The sequence below is a fragment of the Apus apus genome, chromosome 2, assembly GCF_020740795.1.
Source record: "Apus apus isolate bApuApu2 chromosome 2, bApuApu2.pri.cur, whole genome shotgun sequence".
NCBI lineage: Eukaryota > Metazoa > Chordata > Aves > Apodiformes > Apodidae > Apus > Apus apus.
Genome location: NC_067283.1, coordinates 3065770 through 3084794, shown reverse-complemented (window position 1 = coordinate 3084794; position 19025 = coordinate 3065770). Strand labels below are relative to the sequence as shown.

The 19025-nt window shown below is 45.7% G+C and overlaps 1 protein-coding gene across 3 annotated transcripts in view; it reads right to left on the bottom strand.

Moving 5' to 3' along the window:
• Positions 1 to 2101: 2101 nt before the first annotated feature.
• The window catches only part of CCDC13 (coiled-coil domain containing 13), a 33337-nt gene continuing 16413 nt past the window's right edge, over positions 2102 to 19025 (bottom strand). The window contains exons 9-16 of one of the 3 annotated variants that reach the window (XM_051612336.1): positions 17621 to 17797; positions 15875 to 16081; positions 14235 to 14353; positions 11813 to 11896; positions 10920 to 11048; positions 8332 to 8486; positions 5061 to 5175; positions 2102 to 4540 (exon numbers count right to left, since the gene is read on the bottom strand). In XM_051612336.1, the coding sequence (XP_051468296.1) occupies positions 4381 to 4540; positions 5061 to 5175; positions 8332 to 8486; positions 10920 to 11048; positions 11813 to 11896; positions 14235 to 14353; positions 15875 to 16081; positions 17621 to 17797 (1146 nt within the window). In that variant the 3' untranslated portion in view covers positions 2102 to 4380. The remainder of the gene's footprint in view (positions 4541 to 5060; positions 5176 to 8331; positions 8487 to 10919; positions 11049 to 11812; positions 11897 to 14234; positions 14354 to 15874; positions 16082 to 17620; positions 17798 to 19025) is intronic. The other 2 variants (XM_051612337.1, XM_051612338.1) reach the window with 2 other exon arrangements.

Sequence of the window (19025 nt, the reverse complement as noted above, 5' to 3'; positions counted from 1 at the left end):
GCCCTGCTGCTGGAGCAGCTCTTTATGGGGTGAACTGGAAGGAGAGAGGGTTATAAAAACCCACAGGGGTTGTTTTATACTGCCTGAAGTTGCCCCATCAGGTTGCCCATGCAAACGTGTTGCTGGGAACATGCCAAACCCACCAGGACTTCAGCAGCCACCTCCCTGCCAGCAGGACAGCCCAGGAGATGGGGATGTGTGCTCCATCCATCCAACCATCCGTTGATCCATCCAAGGTCACCCCCAGGACCCTTCTCAGCACCTCCAGAATGGCTCTTCCAGTCCCACATGGCACATACCAAGCCCATCAAAGGTCCCAGGACCTCCTGCATCACCTGGAGAAGGACTCTGAATGCTCCCACCACCTGCCAGGGCCAACCCGGCATCAGGTCAAAGCTCACTGCCTTCAGCTCCTCATCTCACAATCCCCTTCCATTCCTGAGAAAATGCCCCAATTGTTCCTGAGAAAATGTCCCAATTAGGTCAAGGAGGTGGTGGGATAACCTCCCCACCCCCCCTGGCTGCCACTCTGCACCCTGCAGAGAACTATTCTGGCTGACAAAGGAGATGCTCTAAAGCCCAGGACTTCACCCCCTGCTTGCTGATGGGTTTCAGAGCTGTAAGTGGAGACGCGTGGGGATTGAGGTGGCATTTGTGGAGAGAGGCCACCCTGTCCCCAGAGGAGCAGCCAGCTCGGAGCTGGGCTGGGCGGGGAGAGGACGAGGGCAGAAACCCAATACCCTTCTTGGCTCAGTTGTGGCTTAATTTAGAGCACAGGGGCTCTGCTGGAGTGCTTTTCCATTTAGAGCTGAACCTCATTCCTCTTCTCAGGCAGGGGGTGAGGGCCCTGTGGCCAGCAGGGCAGCAGCAGCTGGTGGCTGTGGCTGCAGGAGGGGGTTGGCAAAGCAATTCCCAGCTTAGTTCCCCTTTGCCACCAGCTTCCTCCCCATCTCACCCACGTGAAGGGCTGAAATGTGTCTCCTCCTCACACCTCTGGAGCCTTGGGAGGGGGACAAGCCACCCACAGCCTCAGTTTAGGGCTCTATATGGGAGGTGTTCCAGTGGGATCAGCTTTGACCTGCTGGCTGATCCTCTGCCACTTGGGCAGGGAGAACACTCCTGTCTCCACACTGTCTATATTTAACTGCAACTTAATTCATGTTAAGGCCACTTTGGAAAGCTGCACTCTCACAGTGCCTGTTCTTTGCAGGTAGATGCCTTAACACTGGGCTGAAAGGAAAGCCATGACAATTCAGCAGGGGTGATTTATTCCCAGAGGTTCAGCTGTGCTTTTAAAACCAGATGCATCCGTCGGGCACTTCCTGACTGCTTTATGGAGGTGTTTTGCCCAGCTCCAGGGTAGGAAACAAACTTTGGGTCAGGCAGAGTGTTTGGAGGACTCATATTCTCAGCAGACATGGGCTAAAATGTGGCCAAATCCTAACAAGGAGCATCCATGGCCTCAAATGCAGCAAAATTAACTTTACGCTGTTCCTCACAGCTGAACTGCCTGCACCAGCCTGTGCCAGCAGAGCTGAGTGTTGTCACCACTAGCTTGTCACCACCATGAGCTACACTGAGAGACTGAAAAAACTCAGAGCTTATCAAAAAGCAGCCTGTGAGGTGACTTTCTGCTGGATGAAGGCTGTCCCAGCAGGGAAATGCTGGGAGCTCACACTGCTTTTATCTAGCAATGACGGGCTGCAGGCTGAAGCCAGAGAGATCCAAACGAGAACTGAAGCACAGGGTTTTAATGGGCTGGTAATTATCCATGAGGACACATTTCCAAGGGGAACAGGGGGTTGTGGAGGTTTGAAATCAAGCGCAGCCCAGAGCTGTGGTGGCTCAAACAGCACATCAAGCACATCAACACATAGTGGGGGTTTTTTGTAGGCAGTGAGGGAGGTATTTTCATGTTTTGTATGGGTTGGGGGACATGGGGCTGCTGCAGCCAGTTGAACCAGGGCTGCTGCTTCCAAGATCTGATGGGGTTTCTTACATTCAGTGATGAAACAAGATGTAATGCAAGAAAATTGGTCTCAAAAAAACCCCCAGGAATCGGTTGCTACAAGAGTCAGCACAGGGAGAAACTGAAGGCAGGTCACTCTGTGGAGTGCAGAGGGAATTTATTTCAAAACTAAAGTGAAAACTGAGATGATCTGGACAATCTGGCCTGTGTTCAGAACCCCCCACTGCTCTGTGATGGAGACAGATCACACATTTCCATGAGAAACAGTTACTTCCAGGTACATACTCTCTAAATAAACTTTCACAGTGTCTTAGTTCCTTCTTTGTCAAGGAGTCTGGTAGTGCTGTGTGTGTATTGGTGAGGGGAAAAAAAACTAAAGAAGAGACAATGCTTCTGTGCAACCCTAAACAAGCATATGTTGCAAGAAAGGAGTGTTGCAGCAGTTGAGAAGAGCTTTGCACCGTGTGCACTAGCCAAGCCAGCCATATGTGTTCTGGAACATACAGCCCTCCCAGTTTCTTCCCTGTGTTTCATGGGTTGGTTCCCAGCCATTTTGCTGCAGAGTGGTATGATCTTCACTGCCTCACCACGGGACAGGAGGCAAATGCTGAGTGTGGGTTAGAAAGGATGGCAGACTGCCCCTCCTGTGCTTAAGTGAAAATGTTATTGATTCACACTTCTGGGTAAGCGAAATCAGAATCTCCAGCCTCCAGCTACCAAGTCTGAATTTAGCAGCCACTGCATAGCAGAAGCTCCACACCTCTGCCACAGCTCAGGAAGCTTTTCAAAGGGCTCCCCTCACTGCTGCAGGTTCTTTAAATACCTGTCAGAAGTGGGGTGGTTTCTTCACTTTGGTCTGCTCACTCTACTCCGTGCTATGTAACCATCAGGATGGAGTTGAACCAAACCAAACCACAGCTCACTTGGATGACACTGTGTCTGTCTCTTGATCCAGGGGTTAGGATTCTTCAGGTTGTTGGGAGGATTGTGGGTTGCAGGATGCCTTTTTCTCTGATGCTGCTGGCAGGGTGATCAGCAATGAGCTGTTTTGGTCCCACCTGATGGCTTTGCTGAGCTATAGGCCAGAGCACAGCTTTTAAGTACAGGGAGGGTTAAAACTCTTAGGGGCTGAACTTATCCTCAGCTCCCACCTCCTCCACCAGGAACTCCAGGAATTGTCTGAAAAGTCTCTGTAACTAAGCAGGAAAAAGACAGGGACAACACCAGCCTCACTGCATCTGGAGTGACTCCTGCTCTGCTCACTCTGCCTCATCTCAGTGCAGCAGAGCCAGGACCTGATCCCTGTGCTGGGAAAGGGAGAGGAGGTTTTTGCTGGTCCATAAATCCACTTTGCACTGGTGGTGGCTGGGGTTAAATGAAGAGGCTGACAAAGCAGAGCAGAAAAAGAAGAGCTTTCAAGACTTTCAACTGAGAAACAAAGCAGCACTATCCAGAAATGACTAGCTCTCCATTTGCTTGTGATCCCCAAGCTGGCTGGCCCTGCCAGCCTGCATGTTAATGCCTTATTAGTTTGCTCTTGGTGTGCTCATCATGCTGCAAAAGAGAAGGACAAAGGGTTTTCAGCACTTCCAAAAGTCCCTCCACCACTGCAGGGAAGACCTGCCTGCCTTTTGTTAGCATTTCTTCCAAGTGAGAACAAGACCTGCCTGATGGATGAATGCAGAGACTCAGAAACAGGGAATTCAGAACCCAGGTGGCAAATTTTGTAGGAGATGAGCTGAATTTAAGGCAGGTCTGACTGGTTGCAGGGGTGATCTGCACAGTCTGCCTCTCCACTGGAAACTCCACTGAGTTTCAGAAAACTCTGCTGCCAGTACAGTCCATCAAATAACCAGGCTGGAACGGTGAGTGAAGCCCCCCCAAAATGCACTTGCAGATATTCACAGGCCAGGCTGATCCACAGTCTCAGTACCACAGGAAGCCTCAGACAGGCAGGCATCAGTGTTGCTGATTGAAACACAACTTGCTTTGTTCCTGGCACGACTTTGGAAGGGAGCTGGCATAACTTTTGTACAGCAAATTCCTTTATGGGCTGATAAAGGCAGCAGCATATTGAATAAGGAGCCCTCTTGAGGAAAACTGTGTGGAACCAAGGGAGGTTTTGCCCCAAACCACGCTGTAGAATTGCAGCCTCCTAAACTGCACCAACCTACAGCATGTGCAGCCTGAGAGCCCCAGCTGCTTGGTAACTCCTGCAGCCAGAATCTGCTGACATGCAAAACCTTCACCCTTTTTGCATTTCATCTCCATTTCTCATCCTCTTCTGCTAGTGCTAAAGAAATGACACGATCTGAGGCTGCAAAACTACACAGCCACTGCATTTCAATTCATGGGCACGAGGCCTGGGCTCTCCCCCTGCTTTGCAGTCCAAAGGACTCTCAATATCTTGCTTAAGTCTTCTCCTGTTTCTGCTGCCGAATGGCCTGTAGAAAGATATCTTTCACTTGGTCCATTGTGTCCTGATACAGTTTAAAGTCTTCCTCTTTCTTTCTCACAGTCGTTTCCAGAGCTGCCTTCAGGGCTTCGTTCTCATCCAGCTGGATCGCAAGCCTAGGAGGGAAACAAAAGGAAACTTTCATGCGAGCTGTGGAGCTTCAAAGCAAGTCAGAACAGTGCTTCAGCTCCGGGGGAGACAACACTGCATCACATGAGCTCTGGTGATTGCATGGCAGGCGTGAGAAAGGGCAGACTTCACACTTGTTCCTGCTCTCTTCGGGGTAGAAAAGAGTATTAGATGACCAAGATACTTTGCAGATCTGTTTTGATCCAAGTTTCTAATTCTACTTCTGCTAATAAGCTTTGCAATCAACGCAGAAGAGACAAAAAAGAAAAAAAAGGTGTGTTCCTTGCATGTCTTTTGAGTTGCTCAGCATTTTGCATTAGCTTAACTCTTCCAGGTACCTGCACAAGGGTCAGGAAATTTGTGTATGAATGAGAGAGACAAGCTCAGACCAGAGGATCTGTGACCCCCACAGAGTTTGTTTGGTTTAATCTTCTGAGGAGGGACAGGAGAGCATTGAACATGAGCTCCTGTGAGTAACAGAGCAGGGAGGAAGGGAAACCACCAGACCTTGTGCTCAGCTCCTCTATCTGTGATTCCAGAGGCAACTTGGAGAGCTGGGCTGCAGGGAGCTCCTTCCTGTCACTCACATTCCGGGTGAGCTTGGAGTGATGGGCAGACTGACCTGTAGATTTAATCACAAAATGGGAGTTTTAGTCAAACAAGTGACCTTTTTCACAGGGCACCAGACTGAGTAAATCTCAGGTAACTGAAAAAAATACTAAGGAATCTGTTCAGTTCTACACGTAATCAAAGAAGATACTGTAACTATACAGGACAGACTTCTATTTTAATCTCCTTTCAGCAAAATTAAAACATGGTGAGGTTGTATTTCAGGGCTAAACACAGTAATATGTGTGCTTACTTATCTAGAGAAGAAAAAAACAAAGCCAAAGCATTTAAGGGCCAAAGCAATAGGTGATAGATACAGCTGAAAAGGTTTATTTTTATACTGATCTTGTCATTCTGTTTCACTTAAGATTATGGCAACTGTTGGTTCCAAAATGCCTGTGAAAATATTTGTGTGTGGCACACAGTGAAACAGCTTTGTAAAGCACTTTGATCCTCAGCACAAACACAGTAAAGGACTTAAATGTGTACATCAAACTAAAGGTTTTAAGTCTCCAAGGTTCTAAATCTGGAGTGTTCTCCTAAATGAAGGCCTACCCAAAACATGCAGCACTGCTCCTGTCATTTTAAGGAGACACAAACCCTTTTTTCAGGGTTCTAGAAAAAGCATAATTCAAATTTACTACTGAGGCTGAAAAAGCAAAAACCTGGGAATTAGCCAGTGAATTCATCCAATGCAAGAAGGCTCAGAGAAGACAGGCAAGGATGATGTGCTTGAGAAGCTCAGAAAGGAACATGAGAAGTGAGCACAGCTATTGTAGAGGATGCTGAACTTACCCCAACACCAAGGGGACTGGAGGGTGGTCCTTGCTGTAGATAAACAGCTGAATCAATTGAGTAACTGTAAATGGCTTTCTCTGAAATTACCAGTGGAAAGTATTACCTACCTTGAGCCAGCCAGACCAACAGGAGGGAAGTGTAAACATGGTTCAGCACAACAAAGAGTATAAAAATCAAACAACCAGCAGAATGAACTTTGGAGAAACTAGGTCTGACCTGGTTTTAACCCTTATCTTTTTCTCTGCCAACTGGGGACACCCAGCAGGGTGACAGTGAACATATAAGCTGGCAACAGGAATCATCTGTGTGTTGTGAGTCAACTGTGTATTGCCATTGCTGCACTGTGCTTGTGCTGCGATTTCACCACGTTGCTATATGGCTTTTCCAAGTTAAATTCCCACATAATGTCAAATGTCTTCAAATAGTTTAATTTGGTACTTCAACCACTAAATCCTCTCTGTGTGGAAGAGCCCTGGTCAGTCAGAGTATTTGACAAAAACACATGAGAACAAAAGGCTCTGTTGTTATAACCAAAAAACGCCTTTGATCTTCAGGTTGTGTTTTATATGGCTGAGGAAAACCTGCTGTTATCTACCTGTTCTCCTCAGGGACTGTTCCTTGCTAATTAGAAGTTTGGATAAGAGAAAAAACTGAAAAGCATGAATAATTTTAAACCACAACTGGGTGGTTTCTAGCTCCTCAGCACCACTATCTACTTCTCTTGAGTTGAAGAGACTGGAAACATCAGATTAACAATTAGATCAGCTCTCCCCAATTTTACACATTCAGAAAGAAAAGATTATGTTAATTAGCAGGTTCTCTAGTCTCTGTTTTATATTCAAGCTTTTCATTCCTTCTTATTTCTTCAAGTATTGGGCATGAAAGCATTTAGATAGCCTACATGCTCTGCTGAAGAGATGTGCTACAGACTTGTAGACTCATTCCTTGTCCCAACTCCAGAGAGTTTTGGCACATCCCAAGAGGCTGAGCTCTCTTCAGAGAAGGGTGCTGAACCAGACTTTTACATGTTCATCTTATGGACTGGGATCTGGGGTGTTCAGCCCAGAGAAAAGGAGGCTGAGGGGAGACCTCACCACTCTCTACAACTTCCTTAAAGGAGGCTGTGAAGAGGTGGGGATCAGGCTGTTCAATGGAGTTACAAGTGATAGGACAAGAGGTAATGGCCTCAAGGTGCACCAGGGGAGGTTTAGATTGGATCTTAGGAAGAAATGATTCACTGGAAGGGCTGTCAGGCCTTGGAACAGGCTGCCCAGGGCAGTGCTGGAGTCACCATCCCTGGAGGGAGTTAAGAGTCATATACACATAGTACTTAGAGACATGGTTTAGTGAAGGACTTGTCAGTGTTAGCTTGATGGTTGGACTCGGTGGTCTTGAAGGTCTTTTCCAACCAAGGTGTTTCTGTGACTCAGAGAGGATTTCTTCTTATTAGTCCCACTGCCAATCCTTCTCTACATTTGCTTTTAGTCCTTAAGCAAACAAGGTTAATGAACTAAGTCTTTAGTAAGAACCTGCCAGGCTGGAAAGAACAGCCTGCTTCCCCTGGCTATGAAATGCCAACCTCCCAGGGGTGAGGTACCAAATGGTTACCATAGCACAACAGCTTGACCAAAATGGCTCAGGACCTGGAGAGTTTATCACTGTATCTCTTTCCTGTTCCTGCTGTCCATGTCCTGGCACTTGAAGTCTTTTTACTTCATGAAAATACATGTAAGAAGGGAAATGACTGGAAAAGTTTCCTTAAGAATATGGGCCATTTTATTGGTTTAGACACTTTACAGAATCAGAGTCCTTAAGCAATAAAAGGATCTGATCAGGGAAATAAAAAATTAACATCCACCATGAATTCTTCCCCTTTAACTATGCTAGTGAGGCTTTCATATTTATAGCAGGAGATTATCATGTTCATGGGGTAATAAATTACACCAGATCTAATTACTTCATCACCAGCAATAGTTTTTCATAGAAACTGACAGGCCTTAAATTGGGATGCGTCCTTTAATTCTGCTCTTAACCTTCAGATGAATCTCCCAGGCAGAAGTGCAAAGGGAACACAGCAGCAGAGATGGTGGCAACCCAGGGCAGGGTTTTTTCTGTAGACTGTCATCCCATGAAAACAGCACGTTGCAGAAGTCCTGGTCCCACTTCAACCTGTGGCAAATCCCTTGTGGAAGAAGTGGGGCCAGGAGTTCACCTTCTGCACTGCTCCACGGGTGGGAGTAGGTCCAAATCTCCACGTGTCTGGTCAAGCACTTGTGTAGGTTTCATAGATAAGAGCCCAAAAGTTGTTGCTGTCTGGTAAGCACAGAGGTGGGAATGGGGACACGAGTTGTAGGGAAGTGCTCCACCTCACCTGCCTTGCTCCTCAGGGGAGGTTTCTGTGCACCTCTGTTCCTCCCTGGATCCAGCTGCAGTTTTTCAAGTTGCTGTTCCAAAACGACACGGTGGCGCCGCTCTTCCTGAAGCCTCTTCTCAGCTTCCAAGACTTCATGGTTGCCTTCCTCCACCCTGACGTGCAAAAAAAAATAGGTAATTCAGCTTATTTTTGTTATTTTGTTACTAGCAAGCATCAGTCAGTCTCGACACTGAATCCTGCTTCGTGCTGCGTGGCTCCCAACAGAAGGAAAAGGAGAATTTTCCACGCATCCCAAGGCTGAAATCCCAGTTCCATTGTTCCAGATGACATCCTCAAAAACAGAAATTAACTAAAAGCCAGAATTAACTAATGAGTACAGCTGGAAAGAATGGGTTCATTAATGGAGGTTGCCCAGATCCCTTCACACTTGTCTGGATTTACCACTCGGATGAGCAGGCAAGCTGCAGATCCCTGGAGAGAGGTTGTTTATTCCAGGAATAATAAAGTCCTTTCTTTTAAACATACTGGGGAAATTGGAAGGAAAAGAGTTTATAAAAATACTGTCTAGGTATTTAGCTGGTTTGCATGAATTACCTGCAAGCAAGAGAAGAAACTAGATGCTGCTTTTAATAAACTTGGCCGTTCCAACTCGACTGTGGAAGGAAGTGAGTGGAAAATAAACTGATGGTTCCCCCTCTCTTCACCCCACATGACATCTTAAGAAAATTAATGACAAAAATTTGATGTGTGCCCATGGATGCAGGGAGTGGTGCCTCTCATGTGGGGCAGCACCTGGTACCAAACGATTTAAAGGAGTTTAAAGCTAGAGAGAAACCTGACTGGGCTCACTGCAGAAGAATTTCCTTCTTGACCTCACAGGTGATTGCTGATTAATTCCTCAGTTAAGAGGCTTGATTAGGCTTATTTCCCTCCTAGCTGGCATAACCAAAAAAACCCCCCAACATTACAAGCATAATAAAATGATACCACTGTCTTAAAAATCTAGCTACAGGCAAGACTCTGACCCGCTGTGGCAGGGAATGGCCAGGCTGGTGGCATGTTATGAGAAATGATGTTTCTCCCAGTGGTTCTGAATGCACTGAACTTTTATTTGACCAGGTGTTAACATCCACACTAGACAAACAGGGAGGAAAAATGACAAGCCTAGCCAGTTTTTATTAAATCTTCTGCCAACAGGAATAACTTAAAACTAAAACGTTCCTCTAGCTCTTCCCCTTTTCCCAGCAGGGCCCAATCCTACCAACCATTAAAAATGCAGCATCTTCTGTATATTCTGCTCTGGAGAATATTGGGAAATACAGCCCTAAATTCTGGCAGCTGCTGTGGGAAAACCCCACTCGTGTGACCATTCCCAGTGCTCCCCTCTTGACTTCAGCATGAAATACATCACTTTTTTGACCCACACTCTGACAAGGGGGGGAAAAGGAGGAATGTGTGATTTTTTTTACATACATCCATGTTGAAATATGACTGGATGCTGTATTAACCTGAGGCCTTCCAAGAGTTATTGCACACAATCTCACAAAATTTGCTTTACCTGCAGGAGCTCCTGATAAATGCATGATAACTGTGGAGCTGCTGAATCATCAGGCTGTGGTACATTTTACAAGCAACTGTGCTTGTCACTGCCTCTGTGTTCTTCATTATCCCACATTCACAATGGCCCCATTTCAGCTGGCACTGACACCTCCATCCTCACCTAATTGCACAGCTCTGTTCAAGTCATTAGGCTTACAAACATGGATAAGATTCTTCCAGCTTGTATTTCCAGGATTTAGCTCTTAAAAACACTTCCACTGCAGTTATAGATATAGATATATAAATATTTTTTCTGACTTGTGACTAATTGTACAGGACAAAAGCTAGACAAGTGAGAAATGATAACTATTGTAAAATAAAGCAAGGAAGAAATCAACCAGTGCCTCCTGTGTTCAAAAGCACACAGACAAAAGTATGTCTTCCCACAAGCTGCAATACAAATCTGGGTACCAAAAAACACACGTTCTTTACCCAGGAAAAAAAAAAAAAGCAATTGAAAAGTGTCCCAAGAGAAAAACTTTGCTTTCCCTGCCCTCCTAAAACACAGTTTGCTTTAAACATCATCATAAATTGAATTGAACAATAGAAAAAAAATAATCACCACTGTGCTTCAGTTAAACCAGAAGAAATTCACTTAGAAGAGGATACAGTGAAACTTAAAAGAATGTGAAAAGCTTTTGGAAGAGAAGTCAGATTATAATTACAGTATTTACTACTGATGAATAATATTGCTGCCTAACTAACACCACACCTATATAAATACTGAATTCTAGTTTTATGAAGGTGCAGAAAGCTCCAAGATTGCTGTATTTTTTCCCTGCCCTTTGTTCTAAAAGAATATCAGAAAAATGAATCTTCAGTGAGGCAAAGGAATCGAGCAGAAACATTTTGAAAGCCCCTGTTTGAGGAAAGGATCCCACTGGCAGCCTGTGGCACACTGTACTGCCTGCTGCAGACTCTCACATGTCCCAAGTGGTCCTCAATCCCAGCATCCCACCACAGATCCTGGCAGAATCAGCCACTACCTTTTCTGCAGCACAGTGACCAGTTGCAGGAGCCTGTCTCTTTCCACTTCAGCAGCCTGGCACAGAGCCCTGTGCTCTGTGATCTGTGTCTGCAGCACTTGTAAATCCGGGCTGTCAGAGCCAGGGAGCCTAAAAGCAGTAGAGGTGTAGAGTCTGATTCTCATTCCACAAAGAAAAGAAATGAAACAAAGGCAGGATTTGAAAAACACATCAAAATACCATCGTTTGAAGACCCAGCCAGAAGGCAGAGGCAAGCTCACTACCTCCCCCCAGCATCCATCTCCACACTGCAACAAATGGGACTGAGATATTTGGAAAGAAAGCCCCCGTGAGCTTTATTTGAAAGGTTTTTTTTCCTTCACGGGGATGCTTTCCCTTCCCAGCACCCCTGAAAACAACCTTCCCCCTTTGATTCACTATCACTGACTCCCCCCCGCCCCGTTGCTACTGCCCAAGGACAAGCACCCTGGGAGTGGGTTCTCCAAAGTGCTGGGCTAAGCTGTTCAATGGCAGGCTATTGATTTTCTCCCACTGAAAGGCTTCAGGCAGCACTAGGACAATGATTGTTCTTGTGCCTAAAGTGTGATGAAAGGAAGGGGCAGTTTTCCCATGTATCCCATTATCAGGTATTTCATTACTTCTCTGACCTCTCGGCACAGGAGCAAGGAGGAGTATCTCCTTTAGAGCAAAACAGGAGAAATCTTGGTGATTGGGGATTTATGGGGCATAAAACTAGCAATTAAATTAAAAAAAACATTAAAACAGCAAGAAGACACTAGAGCCTCGGGTAGACAGGATGGTGAAAGAAGCTGTTTGCTGCAGAAATCAGGCTTGCCAGCAGCTTCTGGAGCATGGCAGGAAACCTCTCTTCTTTACAAAGTTTACATACGTACCTTCCAGGTGTGATGTTAGCACTGAGAAGGGAAGGCTTAGTAGCTGCTGACTCTACAAGAGTATGGCCCATCTTGGACACTGTGCTGAGAGGAAGACAGTTTAGTTAGACACTGAGCTCCACAGAGGGCAATCCTCCAAGAACTTGGGTCATTTTGCAGTGTCTGTGTTTATTGCTGCCTTGTAGGGAAAAAGACTCCCAGAGCCTCCTAAGTTGGTATCACACAAGCTTTGCATACACAGTAGCTCAGCTTGCTCCCTGACTCCAAACCTTGCTGTAAAAACACCTTTTATTGTGCTTGTTTGACAGTGTTGGCATGCTGCATGCTTTCCTAACCAGTGGAACCCCTGTTCTGCAACAAGTGCACAACTTTTATTTCTGAATGCCTTTTTAAAATATACTTTCTGTAGTCTTCTGAAGTCTTGTACTTAATGGAGAACCTCAGGAAGTTCTGCCAGGCTTCAAGTTGTAAGAGAAGTCAAGTGATAACACTAGAGTGACATTCCCAATTTGGATGAGTTTTATGCATAATTTGGGGCCTCCAGGAAAGCTGGGGAGGGTCTTTTTACAAGGGCTTCTAGTGAGAGGACAAAGGGGAACGGATTAAAACTGGAAGAGGGGAGATTTAGGTTAGACATTAGGAGGAAATTCTTTCCTGTGAGGGCGGTGAGACATTGGAACAGGTTGCCCAGGGAAGTTCTGGAAGCCCCATCCCTGGCAGTGTTGAAGGGCAGGTTGGATGGGACTTGGAGCAACCTGGTCTAGTGGGAGGTGTCCCTGCTCATAGCAGGGAGGTTGGGACTAAATGATCTTTAAGGTCCCTTCCAACTCAAACCATTCTGTGATTCTAAGATAATGGTATGTGTGCTTGGGACATAAAATTCTAGTGTGTGTTTGCTTTCCAAACTTGAGCTCAGCTGCCGAAAGGCAAATCCATCTAGACTCAGCCCATGTTTCCTTGTCTTTAGGCTGCAGCTAACAGAGGATAAAGCCTTGATATCATGGAATAAGTAGAGCTGCCTTCTAGGCTAGGAGTGGTTAATCCTAAAAAACAAGTTAAGGTTGATAAAGACAGAAGTGGTCCAGTCTAACAGTGCAGATTTTTCCTTGACATCTCCAAGGGGCTCTTGTTCCTATTTATAGCATTTTTCGTTTCATCTTTCCTGATAGGAAAAGATGATTCACTCAAGTAAAACGGAAGAGAAATTCATCAGTATATTAAAGTTAAGAGAATGAGTGAGCCCTGCTGACCAAGTTGTTAATGGCTCTTGCAGTTTCCAGCCTCAGTCGTTGCCCACTTGACAAATCAGCTGTTTTCATGACAGAGCTATGTTGGCCACATGTACAAGCAATCATTTCTGCATTGCACTTTGTGGCTTCTACAAAGCCATTACCCAAGTTTGTTTTCCTGCTTGCCTTCCTGCCTACCATCAGCAGATATAACAAGTAAAAAAGTTGATAAAATATGGGGTTTATTCAGGAAAGTGCAACTTATGCAGAGTTAGAAGTGGGAGAATAAAGTCAGTCAGAAGAATGTGACAATGGAGATGAGGAAACTTCAAATTAAGTTTTTTTTTAACTCTACCTTTTTTAAAATGTTGTACTTATGCTTTACTTATACTCAGGGACACACCTGATAATTTTAAAGCCAAACTCAGTGTCTAAAGTAATGTGGGAAGTGTGTTGTGTTAAAATTACACAAGAAGGAATCAGTTGCAAATTCAACTTGATGAAAAATTTCCTCCTTCCTCAGAACCTCATTGTCAATGAGACCATCAATTCTTTAGCAACAAAACCAGCATTTTGTCAGGAAAGGATATAATTTGCCCTGATATTATGGTCCCTCTCCACAGCCAGAGTGACCCAGAGTCACAGCAGTGTAAACAAAACTGAGATTTACAGCTGTATTAAGATTAGTGTAATTTCCATGATCCTCAGCAAGGCTTTAAAAAAGGGTGTTTGTTAAGAACAAATGATGTGGTGTGTTTTCAACATTTCTGCAAGTAAATCCTACCCAAAGTGTATTTATTGATTGAAATAATGCCCCAGTGATTTAGTGCTTACCTATAATGGAGTTCTGTGTTAATTCTCCAGCCTGCTCTCAGAAGTCTGCTCATTAGAAGCCCCGTTTCTCATAAGAGAGAAGAATCACAGGCACTTAAGCTAACCACATAAACATTATCTGAGCTGGAGAAACAGAATTAGCTGCACTGCCATCATGCCAAATGTAGTAATGTCTGCAAGTCTGTATATCTTTCTGTGTTCCAGGATGAAGGTCCAAGAGATAAAGTGATTAGAGATTCCCATGGAGTGTAAACACTGCCACAGCACACAGCACTTGTGGTTTGCTACAGTTGTCTGGGAAAACCACACTTCTGAATAACTCCCAACAATTTTAAACACTGCCATGAGGGTCTTCTTACCGAGCAGATTCAATCCTTCCAACCTGATTGCTGCCTGATGCCAGAGTAAAACCTTCTGAGTGCTTGGGAGGTGGTGGATCAGCAGGTCCTGAGCTGTCCCCTTGATGGGCAGATTTCTTCTGTTAATGTTGGAGCAGGTTATAAAAGCAATTAAACACTTCAAAGGAAAAAAAGCCAGAACTTTTGATTCACAGGAACCTCCTCAAAAACTTTTCTCTAGAGGGCCCTTCCTACTCTGACAACTCCGTGATTCTCTCCACTGCAGGATGGAAACACAGCAAAAATCAGTAAAAAGTGCAGTTCCATATGAAATCAGAGGGTGCACGTGGTGTTGGTAGAGAACCCACAGCACAGCCCCACCACTACCACTGCCAGCAGGGTTAGTTTGTGTCCCCAACCCAAGTTTCATCATGGATTCAGTGCCCTGCCCCCTGTTACTGAGGCATCTGAAGGATTCATGATCTCACCACAACCCAACAAGGGTTTGTACCAGTGGGAATGGGATGTCTAAATGTTCTAACAAAACCTGACTGTAAGATACTGGCTGAGGGAGCTGGGGCTGTTCACCTTAGAGAAAAGGAGGCTGATGGGGGGGGGGGTCTCATCAGTGCTTATAAATATCTAAAGGAGGTGTCATGAGGATGGGGCCAGACTCTTCTCAGTGGTGTCCAATAACAAGGGACAATGGTCACAAACTGGTAAACAGGAGGTTTAACCTAAATATAAGAAAATACTTCTTTACTGAGGGTATCAGAGCCCTGGGACAGGCTGCCCAGAGAGGTTGTGGAGCCTCCATCCCTGGAGACATTCCAAACCCAGCTGAACATGTTCCTGTGTGATCTGCTCTAGGGGACCCTGCTCTAGCAGGGGGGTTGGATGAGATGATCTCCAGAGGTCCCTTCCAACCCCCACCATTCTGTGATTCTGTGATACCAGACCACAGGAGAAGCCTTTGGCAGGTTACTGGACAGGCTCCCACCTCCTGTACCTGAGCTCTGGCAATAGCACCACTTGGCTTATGTTAGTTTGCAACACCAGGCCATAAAAGTTGTAAACATTTTTAAGACACTAGTCCATAAAGGGCCAACTTTCATCTGTACAAGGAAATTTCCATATGCCTGAGACCAAGTGGACTCAGACTCCAATAGCTTGGAGATCTGAAGGAGAGGAGTTTTTTTAAAGTGACATAGAGTGGGAGATGAGAATAACCTACTAGGGATCCCATCATTCCATGAGAGCTGGGCACATGGCAGCCTGCTGATGTTGGCCTCACCTATGTTTGGTGGCTTGCTTTCTTCAGCAGCCAAGAATGCTGAAGAGTGAGAAGTCCCCATTGCAGCCCACCCTTGCTGTCAGTCATGTGACAGTCTTGACATGGAGCCACTTGTGGATTTGATTGATATTTCTGTGTTTTCTGCTGCTTAAACAGCTTAGAGAAACATTATGTATAAAGAGGAAGGAAACCTAAGAGTTACAAAAGAGAATTCCTGCTGTATCATTCCATCAGGAGAGACTGTCAGTAGGACAGGTATTAGTGTCTTGAGCTAGCAACCATCTCAGATAACAAGGGAGACAGAAGTGGAAGAGCAGATCTAAACTGATTACAAAGTGTGTTCCTCTAGCTGATTTCTTCTGTCTACCTGAAGTGTGAGTTGCTCAATCTCTTCTTCCAGCTCTTTAACCTTTGCTTCTCGTTCAGCCACCATCTGTCTGAGCTGCTCTACAAGGCAGTTTTGTTTCTGAACCTCACTGTTCAACTGTTGCCCTAGCATCTGCTGGGACTCCTTGTTCTTCTCATCCTGCTGGCTCAGGTGCTTTAAGATCTCCTGCATTTGCTCCTGTTGGCTCTGAGAAAAGAGAAACAAGGAGTGAGATCTTCACTTCTGTACATGATGATTAAGACTCCCTGGGTGTTTTACAGCCTCCAAGACCCAGCTAGGAATGCTGGGCCAAGCCAACCCCATTCCTTGGTGTAAGCACATTGATGTCACTAGTGCTACTCCAGGAATTTGGTCCATTATGTTTTACAGCTGAGATCACCTTGTCTTGTTCTCTGCACAGCACATCCACTTGCAGTGCCCAGACACATGTGGCTGGCTAAGGGCAGCCTGTTCCCACTGGCCCCTCTTGGTCATATCAAGATTTTAGTGACCAGATGGTGCAAGTAGATAAGACCTGAGCAATGGAGAGCTTCAGTTTGCTGGCAGCTTTGCTCCTGAGTGTAGCAGAAAAGAGAGCAGGAAAGGCTGGCCTTTGGCAAAGACTTTTTCATACATTGGATAAAAGTAAAGATTTCAGTGTGCTTTTGTGGGAAATTAGAACATTATCAGATTGTGTGATGGTGACATCAAAAGATGAGGGTTCTGTGGGGCCAAAGCTACGGGGTTAGGATGTTTTACCAGTGGGTTTTGGAGTTTTTCTCACACTGACAAACCTAACACTTGTTGGACAGTTGGTTCTGTCAGGCCAACAAACTCCAAGCAAGGTGCTGCTTTGACATAAGGGATAAAACAGGTAACCATTCCTTCCCAAATAAACTCACACCTTTCTGAAATAATTTGAGTGAGAATGCTCAGACCTAGCAAAAGTAACAACTACTATTTGGCTCCTCTAATCTGCTGGTCAGGACAGATACTTGGTGTGCAGAAAGGACAATGCCAGCTTACTCATAAACATGTCTTAGCTAAAACCTATGTACAGAGGTAAGGAAATACTAGCAATTTGAAATTGGTGAGGAGCTGGATCAGGAAAAAACCTACTAAGAAGTGGCATATTTTCTAATATTTATATATTTTTTCATTATTGTGATTGGGAAACCATGGCAGGACAAAAAGATCCTGCAAGACCAAGCCATTTATCTCAGTGTGAGTCCCCACTAATGCTCTTGGTTTTAAAGAGGCTAAGCCTTCTCAGCTCCAGCTACTCCAAGTGAATGTCTGCAAGGTTTAGTACTCATGGTTCAGCTTGTGAGTTTTGGGCTGTGTGACACAACAAATTAAAGTGCAAGATTGCAAAGATTCTCAGAAAAAAAGTAATCTACCAACAGGGCTGAAAGCAAATCAGAAAATTAAGTCCAGCTTCCTGGGTCAGGAATGAAGCCCTTCCTCTACCTACTAGACAATCCTGTTTCAATCCTTCTGCAACACACTCCTTACATCACTTGCAGCTTAGAGCCACTTGGCTGCTGTCTTTGCATGATCTGATCCAAAATGAAGGGCTTTAGCTGACTACAAAACCTCTGGCTGTCACAGCTTGATTCATCAGGCCTCCCATGCACCCTCAGGTTGTCTGTGTCCTCGTGTCACTAAATGACATCATGTTTGATCACTTAGAAAAACAGGGTTGGTCTGCAGGGGCTGGGACCAGCAGCAAGAGTCAGACTGTACCATTAAGGCGTCGATGAGCTCATCGTCGTGCTTCCCTTTCTCCAGCAGGGTTATGATCTGTCCCTTCAGGGTTTTCACTTCACTGCTCAGTACTTTGTTCCTGGCTTTGGATGCATCCAGTTTTTTTTTCACTTCCTCATGACTTTTCTGGAGAGCATCATGTTCCCCAGTGAGTTTCTGCAGTGATGCAAACACATCACAGGGAATGACAGTTAGAGCCTATCGCCAAGCCCCGGGTGCTTTGGTCAGTTAAAGAAATCACACATTGGCTGGAAGAAGCCAAAAAAATGGACCTTTTATCCCAAATCATCCCTAAGAAAGTAGAAATGATAAATGCTACTACTCACTGCCTGCTTGCCAGCATCAAAAAAGGCCTGTCTGCTCAGGAATACAAGTGGATTTGGTTGATTCCTGATGTGGCAGGAAGCAAATGATAATTTTGTCTTAAAATCCAATTCTGTATGCTCCTGCTTTTTCATCTGCATCCTCAGCCTCCATGGGGAAACTCTCTTCCTTCCAGACATGGGGTGGTGATGTCACACTGACCACTAGAAGCTGTCTTTGGCATATGCTGCCTCCTGAGCCATGCCTTCCCCTCGATAAAGGCAGGTCAAGGGAGGGGATTCTCCCCCTCCATTTGGCTCTCATGAGACCCCCCCTGCAGTGCTGTGTCCAGTTCTGAAGGTCCCAACACAGGAAGGACATGGAGCTCTTGAAGCAAGTCCAGAGGAGGCCACGGAGATGATGGGAGGGCTGGAGCAGCTCTGCTCTGGAGACAGGCTGGGAGAGCTGGGGTGTTCAGCCTGGAGAAGAGAAGGCTCCAGGGAGACCTGAGAGCACCTTCCAGTGCCTGAAGGGGCTCCAGGAAAGCTGGGGAGGGGGTTTTTACAAGGGCAGGGAGTGACAGGACAAGGGGAATGGTTTCAAGTTGAAATAAGGGAGATCTAAGTGAGATATTAGGAGGAAATTCTTTCCTGTGAGGATGGTGAGACCCTGGCCCAGGTTGCCCAGAGAAGCTGTGGCTGCCCCATCCCTGGCAGTGTTGAAAGGCAGGTTGGATGAGGCTTGGAGCAACCTGGGCTGCTGGGAGGTGTCCCTGCCCATGGCAGGGGTTTGGAACTAGATGACCTTTAAGGTTCCTTCCAACCCAAACCATTCTGTGACTTCATGGTGCTATGAAACTAGCCAGGGTGCATGCCAGCAGTGAGGCAGTCATGGCCAAGAACAAGGGAAGTTACTGTGAATGGAGCCTGAAGGACAAAGGCAGAGGTGGAACTGTGCAGGTTACAGCTGTTGAGGAAAGCCTTCCCTGTGCTGTGTGCCTGTAGCTATGAATCTTCTTTTTCATTCTCATGGCCAAGAATGAGAGGTGTGGATCACCCCACTGCTCACTCTGTTGCACGGT